The 12,621-nt window shown below is 35.1% G+C and overlaps 1 protein-coding gene and 1 pseudogene across 1 annotated transcript; both read right to left on the reverse strand.

Moving 5' to 3' along the window:
* Nucleotides 1–783: 783 nt before the first annotated feature.
* LOC148208613 (uncharacterized) lies at nt 784–3,565 on the reverse strand (annotated as a pseudogene).
* Nucleotides 3,566–10,008, reverse strand: LOC148208614 (uncharacterized). Its single transcript, XM_088119126.1, has 5 exons — nt 9,727–10,008; nt 4,497–5,988; nt 4,300–4,405; nt 3,678–4,226; nt 3,566–3,574 (listed from the first exon to the last, which is right to left on the reverse strand). The coding sequence occupies exons 2-5, from the start codon at nt 5,048–5,050 to the stop codon at nt 3,566–3,568; spliced, it is 1,218 nt and encodes a 405-aa protein (XP_087975252.1). The 5' UTR covers nt 5,051–5,988; nt 9,727–10,008.
* Nucleotides 10,009–12,621: the final 2,613 nt, after the last annotated feature.

Below are 12,621 nucleotides of genomic sequence, written 5' to 3' on the forward strand. Positions count from 1 at the left end.
TGCAAGTAAAACTAATTTCAACATTATGATATTCTAAAACTTAACTCAAGAACTAACCTTAAACTCAAAACACAGGTAATCAAAAAGTACAAATTTCAACATAACCTCTCCACTTTTAGAATAACTCAAAACTAGCCAACAACATATCTCTCTCTTCCAACCTATTCTATAAAAGCTTAACAAAAACACAAACAATCAAGAGTAAGTACAAATTTCATCATGACCTCCCCACTTTAGAATATAACTCAAAACTAACCAACTAAAATATATCTCCTTCCAACCTATTCTCACAAAATAATTCTCAATATTATTGAAACTCAAAAGCTATTATGCAAGTAAAACTAATTTCAACATCATGATATTCTAAAATTTAACTCAAGAATTAACCTTAAACTCAAAACACAGATAATCAAAAAGTACAAATTTCAACATAACCTCTCCACTTTTAGAATAACTCAAAACTAGCATGGTTATAAACAAAACAAACACTTCTATATTAACACCCTTCCACACAAGAACAAATGGGACCGCCCGCCCCTCCAACAAAACTACATTCAGCATAAGAATCCAGACTTCTATATATTATTAGCAAAACAATCCTACACATTCAGCATCATCCAGTCAAATACTTCTATAATACTCAAAAACTAATATGTTATGCAGTACCTTTCAAACTTCAAACTTCAAACTTCTACATATTATAAACAAGACAAAGTATTTCTAATCTACCAAGTACTACACAGAAAGTAGTCTGAACCAAATACTTACATCAAATAAACACAACTAATGAATCCATAGGGTACTACACAATTCAGCTATAGAAGTATGAGGGTTTCGCACTATTTCTCGTGTATACTTTTGCAAATAGTACCCACACTCGATAGAACCTGGTTGTCGAGGACACTACATATAGAAAATTTGAAAAATAACAAAATTATGAGTTATACAAAGGATTTACTGCGACATTGTTATGAGTTATGCGAATTTACCTTCACAGGTTTCCAAATTGTAGTACTACGAGATTGTTGAGTAGCATGTTTGGCTTGCCACATTTTCAATGATTTAAATAATTTGAAACATTAGAATAACATAATTGTAAAAAATTCAACTATAAGAGTTCAAGGCACTTACGTGTTTATGATTCGCTTATAATTTTCTTCAATCTTACTTCTTAGATAGTCCAATACATAAACACAATTCTCTCGGAGATGTATAACAAACAACTTCCAGTGAAAACTATTAATAACCAGCATGATAATATTATCATTCATGCATGGATAAAAGAAACTATAAATAAGTAAAATGAAGTTAAATTGCTAGCTTACCCGTTGTTATGTGGGATGAGTACTACTTGTTCTAAGTTACCCATGTCTAACATGTTGGCTAGATGTCTGGAACAAGTTTCTTGAGACATTATTTGCGGTACAATGTTGTCTGGGTCAACCACCAAGAACTTCTTACGTGTCTCTTCCTCACATTCATTCCAAAGATACCTAAAAATATAATTGTAAGACATTAAACTTCTTAGTTAACGAATCTAAAATATGAAATAGATTTAATATACTTACGCGATGTATGTGAGCACACACATGTAGCCTATTTCAATCATCTCGCAGTATTACATGATGTCGTCACGTGTTAAACTAATGATCTTCTCTCTTCCAAATATGTAATCACCAATATTGAATCCAATTACATCCTTCTGGTTCATCGTACGCATGACATATTGATTTAGGAGTTTAATAGTCATATGGACATCAATATGTTTAGATGATTGTGTTATTGGCTTCGACGTTCGAGGAGAAGGAACCTTTGACAAACAAAATTACAAACATTTAACAAATGAAAAATTAAAACCTCACTCAAGTTAGAATAAGACATACCTTTTTCTCCTCATCTAAAATTATTAGTCTACGTGGCCATGCCACGAAGCTACCAATGGTTTGATTTAATGTCTCCATCTCACCCTTCACAGGAATTGGTAGTGTAGCATCTTCACCAATGACAATGTCTACCATGACTCTCACATTGTCTACACCTAATGGCACTCCATGAATTGTTGGACATTGAACGTCGTCATCAAATACTGTGCCTACTGCAATAATGTTCTCCACTGATCCAATAGCTAGGTGGCACGGTTTTCCCTTAGAAAATTTAAAAGAAAAATGCTAAGCGTCATGCGGAAAAAAACTAAGTGTCATGTCAAAAACAAGTAAGTGCCAAAACTAAAACAGATTAGTTACCACTATTGGTTCTTCATCCGGGATAAAAACTTTAGTCGGTGCATTGACAACTTCCTTCCATTTCTCCTTTTTCTTTGAGACATTACTGACTTCTGTTGAGGATTTATTTGGTTGTGAGCTTTGAGTCCTCAATTCGACTTGGTCTTGAGGCTGCAATCCCAGTTTGGACTTCCTTTTGGCAACATTAAAATATAGAGATGGTGAAACGAACTCACCTAATCCCCTCACACGACCTCTATGTTCGGGGGTGCCTAATGCTTCAGTTAAAACATCTTCACCCTTGTGTATTGTAGCCAATTCATCCTGTCACAAATATTTATCATCATATTAACCACAAAATATCACACTTTCTAAATCTCATTGAAATAGAAAAAGAAAAACATAGAAACTTACAATTCGGGCAACACATTCTTTTGTGGCAACATCAAAGTATTCGTTATTTTTTCCTTTTCGTGCTTCTTTCCATAAAGTTGCACGATTAGAAGGATCATCTGATAATTCCTATATGGGCATATATATTATTAAATGGCACACACATTAATTATCGTAAGACACTTAATCTAAATAGTAACTTACTAATTCTTTTGCAAGATTTGCATATCCCTTGCGAGATATGTGATGATTATACATGCATTTCGCCCTCCTTTCTCTCTGAGCAGTACTAAGTGTCCAGAAAATAGAAGATATTTTATTCAAGCACTAAAATAGTTACACTATTTAAAAATATATTGATAGAATGTAGTTACCTCCCACTCTTCACTTAGTCTTTTATGAACAAATGAAGCCCAATGTTCTTTATCAATATGGGAATATTTTTCAGGAGGAGTCTCCAAGTAAGATGGGTCGTCTTTGAACGGGCGAATGTATTCTTTAGTTAACGTTGACATGAAGGTTTGAAACTTCTTCGATGCGGATTGAAGAATATTGTGTTTGAATTTAGGGTCCACCACAAATGACATCTGTGTAATGAAAATCACAAAATAATTGCAAATTAAATTATAATCTAGAAAAGTTTATTACTGTAATAAAAATTCTATACTTCTTACCTTTACACAATAAAAAATTTTATCTTTAAGTTCTTGGGGAACTTCTTTCCAATTATTGTAAATGATTGGAATTTGTTGTCGAACACAAACTCCAATAAAGCTTTGCATTTTTTATGCATTATCGCCAACTGGTTGACCTATGTCATTATACTGAATTCCCAACAACGAACCCTCAGAGTTTCTTACGTTAGCCAATTCACTCATGGTTGTTAGGCCTCGACGAACAACTTTTCTGACCGCAACTTCATTGTCACCACTGCTATTAGAATCACCCATTTAAAAGCTCTGCAACCAAAACACAAAACATATAGTTAATATATTTGGCATACGTAGATGATGTTTCATCGCTTTCATGAAATGTCTCGATATTTGGCATACTAGGTAAAACTCCATAACCACAATCTTCAACATTATCTCCTAATTCATCTTCGTAGAAATCATCTTCAACTATTCGTTGAGGAGATGTTAAAACCACCGACCAACGAGGATTAACAGGATCTCTCACAAAGAACACTTGCTTTGCTTGAGAGGCTAAGATAAATAAGTCTAATTTATGTCCAATACGATTTAGGTCCACGGTAGTAAAACCAAGTTCATCTATTTTAAGTCCATTCTTATTCTCAACCCAATCACATTTGAATAAGATAACTGTCAAATGATGATAGTCAAGCTCCCAGATTTCTTGTATTACACCATAAAATGTCATATCTGAAATGATAGGACTTTTGTCTTTAGCACTGGAAACTTGCATTGGATTAGCCGTTATACTAACTCCACTATTTTGAACCTTTCTTCTATCATCACGTCTTTTTGTGTGATAATGACAACCATTAACCACGTAACCACAATAGGTGGCTACATCTGGACGAGGCTCATGTGCAATCCATCTTAAAGAAGGTGTTATGGAGTTATTCGGCACCGCAAAAGCAAGTGCAACCTACGATTCAATTTCAAATAAGTAGCTGACATTTAAGTATACCTTAAATTGTATGGTTAGAGATTAAGATTACCCGTTCTCGCAACCAACTACTAAATGCGCAATTATGCTCATCTTGAAGCCACTTCTTGTTTTTAGACTTACTTGGATTAAGCTTAGACAAAACATCCATGTGTTGCCTGTTGCAAATATAACATATGTCAATGACAAAGTTATGATCTAGATGATCAGTTAATTAGAAAGTTATGAAAGAGAATGAAATTTGCATACCCTACGTACGGAAGCACATCATTTACATTTTGAAGGACATAAAGGTGAGCTTGATCTAGTTGATCCTTACTCGGTTTGCTGTAAGAAGCAATAGACAATGGTCTATCAATGTCTGAATTCTCCTTCCTCATCGATGACCTTAACCCAATTGAATCAATTCCAGATAGATATTCAGAACAAAACTCTACAGCCTCCTCGACAATATAACTTTCTCCAATGCATCCCTCCGGTCTCGTTCTATTTCTTACATAACTCTTCATTATTTTCATATGTCGTTCAAAAGGATACATCCACCTCAAATACACAGGTCCACAAAATTCCACCTCTCTTACAAGATGCACCACAAGGTGTACCATTATTGTGAAGAATTCCAGTGGAAAATACTTTTCTAACAAACATAAAGTGACGACTATGTCTTCTTGCAAGCCTTTTAACTTGGACGAATCAATTGTTTTGCTACATATAGCATTAAAGAAGAAGCATAGTCGAATAATGGCATATCTAACATATTTCGGTAAAATACCACGAATGGCCACCGGTAACAATTGTGGCATAAGAACGTGATGGTCATGTGACTTAAGGTTATTAAGTTTCAATTATACTAGCGACACTAGAGACTGTATGTTAGATGAATAACCTTCAGGTACTTTAGTTTCTGATAGTGTCTTACACAAATTCAATTTCTCCACCCGTGATAATGTATAACATGCTGGAGGTAAGAATATCCTTTTCTCTCCCACTTGAGGGGCCAGCTCTGATCTAATATTCAATTCGACCAAATCTAGACGAGCTTGTAATCCATCCTTTGATTTTCCTGGAATATCAAGTAATGTGCAAATAAGATTTGGGTACACATTCTTTTCAATGTGCATTACATCTAAACAATGCTGCACATGAAGATGCTTCCAGTACTCCAACTAAAAAAAAAAATTAGACTTCTTCTTCCAATAACTATTTGAAAGATCTCCATCATTTTTTTCCTTTTTTCTTTCCTTTTTTCCTTTCTTACCAAATGAATATTGAAGTCCACTTGTTTTTGCAAGAATTTCTACTCCACTTAATGGTTTAGGAGTGAATCCCAATTCTGGTTTACCATTAAATGCTTTCTTCTGCTTTCTATATGGATGATTAAGAGGTAAAAACTTATGATGCCCGAGATACGCCATCTTTCTCCCTTTTGGCAAATAAATGGATGAAGTTTTCTCCCCACAAATTGGACATGCGTGATATCCTTTTACTGCACAACCACACAAATTCCCATACGCAGGAAAATCATTAATAGTCCATAGTAAAATAGCTTTAAGTGTAAAACATCGTTCTTGATATGCACCAAAACATTCAACTTCATCATTCCAAAGCTTCTTCAAATCATCAACTAATGGAGCTAAATAAACATCTATGTCATTTCCTAGTTGTTTGGGACCAGATATTAATGCAATCAACATCATAACTTCTCGCTTCATGCACAACCACGGGGTAAATTGTACATCACCTACATAACTGGCCAACAACTATATTTACTATTTTGTTCACCATGTGGATTGACCCCATCTGTTGAAAGAGCAAGACGAAGGTTTTTAGGCTCTAAACCAAACTCTGGCCATAATTTGTCTACTTCTTTCCACGAAATTGAGTTGAGTCTTTTGGATGTCGTATATATCCATCACTTACTCTTTTTTTGGCATGCCAAGTCAACAAACTTGATATTTCTTTGCTTCGAAACATTCGTTCAAATCTTGGAATTGGAGAGAAGTACCACATGACTTTGTGATAAGCGCCAAGGTTGCTCGTGTTTACAAAGCTAGAGGTCCTTCTAGGATCCTTGCAAACATTCACAAAAACGACTAACTTACCGAATGATTCCAACCAAGAGTAAGGTTAGAAGATGAATCACTCTTAGATCGGACTTAGAATCTACGATGGTCACTCCTAGATCCTAAGACGACTCACTCCAGAATTAGCTTGATCGAGACTAATCCAATGAATCGGTTTAACATCAAACCTAAAGCAAGATTTGAAAGAAGCAACACCAAAAGTGTTAAGGAACAAAAGTTCTTGAATTTCAATATGTTTTAATCTTAAGTTATCCATAACAAGAGCATTACAAGCCTTTAAATAGGCCAAATGGTCGTTCAACATAAGAACACCAAAAGTTTTTTTCAAAATACTACTTAATGCAAATTGTAGAAAATAAGACATGCAAATTAAAACTTGATTGCACATCATTCTAGACACTTAAATGCGGATCAGAAAACGTAGTCATGCTTCAAATGGTCTTATCTATGTGCTGTAGGAGGCGCTTCACATTTGGATATGGTTTGACAACTTTTGACTTCACAAACTCCAAAGAGGTGCAATCTGCAAAGGCACCTGTTCACGAATCTGCACACTTTTTTTGTCCTTCGTGCCATCTCTCAAAATAGACAACTTTTCCTGTGCCATCTTTGCTCCATTCTCTTCTTGACTCATTGAAGTAACATTATGAATAAATTTGGGCTCAAAACTCTTTGTTGGTTCTTGTGCATTAACAAGCTTTTGAAGGTGCAGTGTAAAAGCCTCTCGAATCTTCCTTGCCTTTCTTGTAATAATTGCTCCTTTGATATATGTAATTGGTCACAAATGGATTCGTATCATCCCCCCTTTCTTTAAAAGGATTTGTCCTCAAATCAAGGTTTACATTTCCTTCATCAAAACGAATCAAGTTAGTCCAATGATAAGCCTTAACAACTTGTTCCTTACCTTGTGAGTTGTATATTGGAGCTTGAAGATTTATGATTTTCTTCGTTGGACATGTCACTTCTTTCGTCTTGAAAATTTCTATGGCCCTTTCTTGTTTGCCTTCTTTGAGTTAACACCACTTTTTGACTTCCTTGAAGTGCAATCTTGAAGTCTTCATGTAATATCATCCTTCTTAGTCTTCTTATGTTTGGACTTGGACAAATTCTTCGTTCCTTCCAAAAGTGCTTCCAAACCCAATCACTTGGTTTGTTGAAATTGTGCTCGGATTTATTTTTCCTCCACTTGGTACTTTGTATTTGCATTCTCCAACATAACATTCTGCTTTCTCGACCATGGAATTCTTTATGCGACTTCTTAGACAAATACTTTTCCACAATGCCTTTCACTTTAGGTTTCTTATGTCCATGGTTACCTACACAATAAGGAAGCAAGTTAGTATCTTTAAAATCAAGATATATTTTATACTTACCTTGTAAGACAATCTCAAGATCATGAGAAGATGATAGGATAACTCTTCTTGGCTCCTTTATAGCTTCCTTTGTTTCTTGTATTCGATCATGCTTGAATTGAAAAGTTGGAACTTCCTGCAAAAATCTTAGAAAAGTAGAAAGACTAGGATAAAATATGTGAGCTTGATAGTAAGGGTCCTTATGCAACAATGCTATAAGATTTGACTTATATTGACAAATGGATTGGATCTTGCTATTTTCCTCTTCTTTCTCCTTTGAATTCCTTTCTCTTAACTCTTCTCTTTCTCTCTTTTCTTTGAACTCACTTTTATCAAAATCAGAATCTTTGCGATCTTGTTCAATAAATTCATCAACATGTGCTTTAGAATCTTCCTCAAATTTTGCATCATATTTCTCACAAGCATCATTTGAATCAACAACACCATTTCTTATCACCATGACTTCTTTATTGACACATTCTTTGCTCATGTGTCCAAACCCTTTGCACTTCGAACATGTAAGAGAATTAGTCTTCTCCCTTACCTCCTTTGGAACTTCATTGTTTTTGGCATTGGAGCTCTCGACCTTCACTCTTTTGACAGCACCAAACTTCCCTTTTGGTTGCATGAATTCATTCCATTTGGAATGCTCCTCTTCTTTCCTCAATTGATCTTCAATTTTGATAGCATGGTGATACATATCTTCCAAGTAAGGTGGTGGATTTCTATCAATATGATGAACAATTTCCAGATTCAAACCTCCAAGGAATCTAGACATGGTTTCTTCCTCTTCTTCTCGAATGTGTGCTTTTTCCATTAAAATCACCATCTCTTGATAATACTCATCAACACTTTTTGTTCCCTGCCTCAAAGCTTGTAGTTTAGTTTTCAAATCATTTTTATAATGTTTGGGAGCATACCTCTTTCTCATGGCTTCTTTGAGGTCTTCCCAAGTTTCTATTGGAAACTCCTCTTTCCTTCTTTTCTCGGATTTGAGATGTTGATACCATGCATTAGCATGATTAATGAATTCGGCAATGACAAGTCTCATATTCTTATTCTCACTATATGTATAGCCATCAAACACGTGCTCTATCTTCCTTTCCCATTGTAAGTAAGCCTCAGGGTCCGCTGTTCCACGAAACGCTGGAATTTTGAGTTTAACTCTGCCATCTCTATTTTCATGAACTCTTTCCAATCTCCTCGGTTGCATAATGTTGGCAAAGTTATTCCTTCCTCTTCCTCCAACTTGTCTTTCTTGGACATCGAAGTCAAACATACCTTCATCTTCCTGTAAGACTCGTTCTTCTCTTCGTTGTTGCACCATTCTTTCCTGCCTATCTTCCCTCATCATTTCCACCATACCTTGAATTGATTGAAGAATGGCCATAGTAGGATCTTGCGGTACTCCCTGTGACATTTTGTTAAAAAATAAAATAACAAAATAAGGACCTTTCCACTCCTCTCACTAGGATTTCACTCAAGGACACTCGTGTTTATCACTCGAGGGAAGGCTTTTGGTACTAGGTCAAAGATGTAAGGGTTGGCTTAAATTTTGGTGCAATCTTGCTTAAAGCTTGATATAACTAATTCAATGATCAACTCTCACAAACTAAGACTACAGTAACTCAATCTTAGGATAAAAAACTTGATAATTTAAACAAAACACAACATAATGAAAAGAACTTTTCATGTGCCTCGGATCTTCGAATGCTTTTTTTTGTGCTACTGTTTTCTTTCTTTTGCTACTGATTTTTGTTTCTTTTGCTTCTGTTTTTTTTCTCTCTTTTGCTTCTATTTTTTTTTCTTTGCTAATAATCCGAGAGCAAAAATACAAGAATTTTAAGGCAAGTTGTAGTATGCCTCATTACACTTTGTAAGAAACAACTTAAAAAAAATAGCAGAAAATAAAATTAGACAAAGTAAAGATATTTCACCTCTAGAGCCGGCCAAAGATATTTCACCTCTATGTCATTTCCTAGTTGTTTGGGACCAGATATTAATGCAATCAACATCATAACTTTTCGCTTCATGCACAACCACGGGGTAAATTGTACATCACCTACATAACTGGCCAACAACTATATTTACTATTTTGTTCACCATGTGGATTGACCCCATCTGTTGAAAGAGCAAGACGAAGGTTTTTAGGCTCTAAACCAAACTCTGGCCATAATTTGTCTACTTCTTTCCACGAAATTGAGTTGAGTCTGTTGGATGTCGTATATATCCATCACTTACTCTTTTTTTGGCATGCCAAGTCAACAAACTTGATATTTCTTTGCTTCGAAACATTCGTTCAAATCTTGGAATTGGAGAGAAGTACCACATGACTTTGTGATAAGCGCCAAGGTTGCTCGTGTTTACAAAGCTAGAGGTCCTTCTAGGATCCTTGCAAACATTCACAAAAACGACTAACTTACCGAATGATTCCAACCAAGAGTAAGGTTAGAAGATGAATCACTCTTAGATCGGACTTAGAATCTACGATGGTCACTCCTAGATCCTAAGACGACTCACTCCAGAATTAGCTTGATCGAGACTAATCCAATTAATCGGTTTAACATCAAACCTAAAGCAAGATTTGAAAGAAGCAACACCAAAAGTGTTAAGGAACAAAAGTTCTTGAATTTCAATATGTTTTAATCTTAAGTTATCCATAACAAGAGCATTACAAGCCTTTAAATAGGCCAAATGGTCGTTCAACATAAGAACACCAAAGTTTTTTTCAAAATACTACTTAATGCAAATTGTAGAAAATAAGACATGCAAATTAAAACTTGATTGCACATCATTCTAGACACTTAAATGCGGATCAGAAAACGTAGTCATGCTTCAAATGGTCTTATCTATGTGCTGTAGGAGGCGCTTCACATTTGGATATGGTTTGACAACTTTTGACTTCACAAACTCCAAAGAGGTGCAATCTGCAAAGGCACCTGTTCACGAATATGCACACTTTTTTTGTCCTTCGTGCCATCTCTCAAAATAGACAACTTTTCCCATGCCATCTTTGCTCCATTCTCTTCTTGACTCATTGAAGTAACATTATGAATAAATTTGGGCTCAAAACTCTTTGTTGGTTCTTGTGCATTAACAAGCTTTTGAAGGTGCAGTGTAAAAGCCTCTCGAATCTTCCTTGCCTTTCTTGTAATAATTGCTCCTTTGATATATGTAATTGGTCACAAATGGATTCGTATCACTTTGGCCAGAATATTTTTCATTGCTTCCTTTGAATCTTTACAAAGCTTCCATCTTGATGTTCCGCAAATGGGGCATTGATCTGCATCTGAGAGTTCTTTTCTAAACAAGCAACAATCCTTGCGGCAAGCATGACTCTTCTCATACTTCATCCCAAGAGTACATAAAATTTTTTTTGCTTCATACATAGAATTTGGAATTTCATTAGGACTTGGTAACATATCACGAACTAATGCCAACAACTCAGTAAAACTTCTATCGCTCCATCCAAATTTCGCTTTCAAATTATATAACTTCAATAATGGAGATATTTTGGTAAAGTTCTTACAATTTGGATATAATGGTTTCTTCGCATCACCTAGTAGCTCCTCAAAATTTTGTGGATTATCGTCAAAGTAATCATATGCAGCCTCAAACATCTCTATTGTGTCATCAAAATCGTCATCATCAACTTCTTCTTGTGAACTAGTAGACATACTTTCGATGTTTCTCTTAATCGATATTGATTCACCATGCCAAATCCATGTCTTGTAGCTTTGATCAATACCATAAACAAATAAGTGATCTCTTACTACATTCACATGTTGAGACTTTGCATTTACACACTTTAAACATGGGCAACAAATGACATTTGATGTTTTTGAATGTCATAATCCATTTTCAATGAACATCTCAACCCCTAAACTATACTCGGTTGACATTCTATTTTTTGTCATCCAAGATTTATCACTAATTAAATCCCCACAAAAACCTTCAATATTCTCCATCAATTTGCTTTCAGAAAACTATAAACCTGTGAGTCCGCAGAGTTAAAGAGAATAATCAATATATTTTATGTTCTCTGTTAATGAATACCTTTGAGTGGCAGACTTGAAGATGATTCCTAGCAAATAATAATCTAGTCAAATTAAAAGATATTTGAAACAAAAATCACAACCCGCTAAATAACTAAGCAAGATCGACCTTGAAATAACTCACTAGGATGTCCAAATGTTTACCATATAATCAAACAGTCACGAATTTAACAAGACATTAGATTATCTTTAGATTACAATTTCAACAAGTAAAATCAGAAAGCCTATGATTTAAAAAGCCTAAAGAAACAAACAGAACACTAAAAAAGAAATTATATGTTGCATTACTTTACTTGTGTATTTGTTTTCCAGTACAAACATTTCCACTAAATTTCATAATTAGACATTGAATTATCCTATCGATAGAACAAATTTTAACTAGTGATGGTCTATTCCCAAGCTAGGTAGCTCATCAACTCTCCACCACTGGCTTAGTTAGCCCCTAGTACTAGTATCATATTGTAACAAGTAAGTTCCCTCCCACCCTTACACTGCAATGTAAAGCACATTGATTGTTCCTTTCCAATTTTATGCTATTTTAGTCTTTTGATTCTTCAAACCAAATGTTTGTCTTGAAGTTGGGATAAAAATCAGTTGGTAATTATTATTAGTTTGAATGCAAAGACGAGATAGGAACATTCCACAGAGACATATGAAGTTGATTGTAACTTTACAACCTCCATCTACACCGCTTTCGACCAGCAAAGTATCCATCTAATAACCTCCAGAGTTCAATAAATAGAGATTAAGGAAGATGCAGAGAGATTGGTAATGCTCACCTTCCAAGAAAACCTCCTCCGGAAAATGCAACGTCGGTGGGCGTCTGGTAAAAAGCACAACGTCGAGAGAGAGATGATTTGAGAGCCGGAGCTTAAGCGCGGGA

This window comes from Momordica charantia (genome assembly GCF_013281855.1).
Source record: "Momordica charantia cultivar OHB3-1 chromosome 10 unlocalized genomic scaffold, Mcharantia_2.0 BLBB01000010.1, whole genome shotgun sequence".
NCBI classification, from domain to species: Eukaryota; Viridiplantae; Streptophyta; class Magnoliopsida; order Cucurbitales; family Cucurbitaceae; genus Momordica; species Momordica charantia.

Excerpts from the sequence above, each read along its gene's own strand:
- LOC148208614 (XM_088119126.1), bottom strand. The coding sequence starts at position 5,050 with ATGCCACAATTGTTACCGGTGGCCATTCGTGGTATTTTACCGAAATAT. Across the intron at positions 4,406-4,496 it reads GATGTGCTTCCGTACGTAGG|GCAACACATGGATGTTTTGT; the intron begins GTATGCAAATTT and ends TATTTGCAACAG. Across the intron at positions 4,227-4,299 it reads GTAGTTGGTTGCGAGAACGG|GTTGCACTTGCTTTTGCGGT; the intron begins GTAATCTTAATC and ends ATTGAATCGTAG.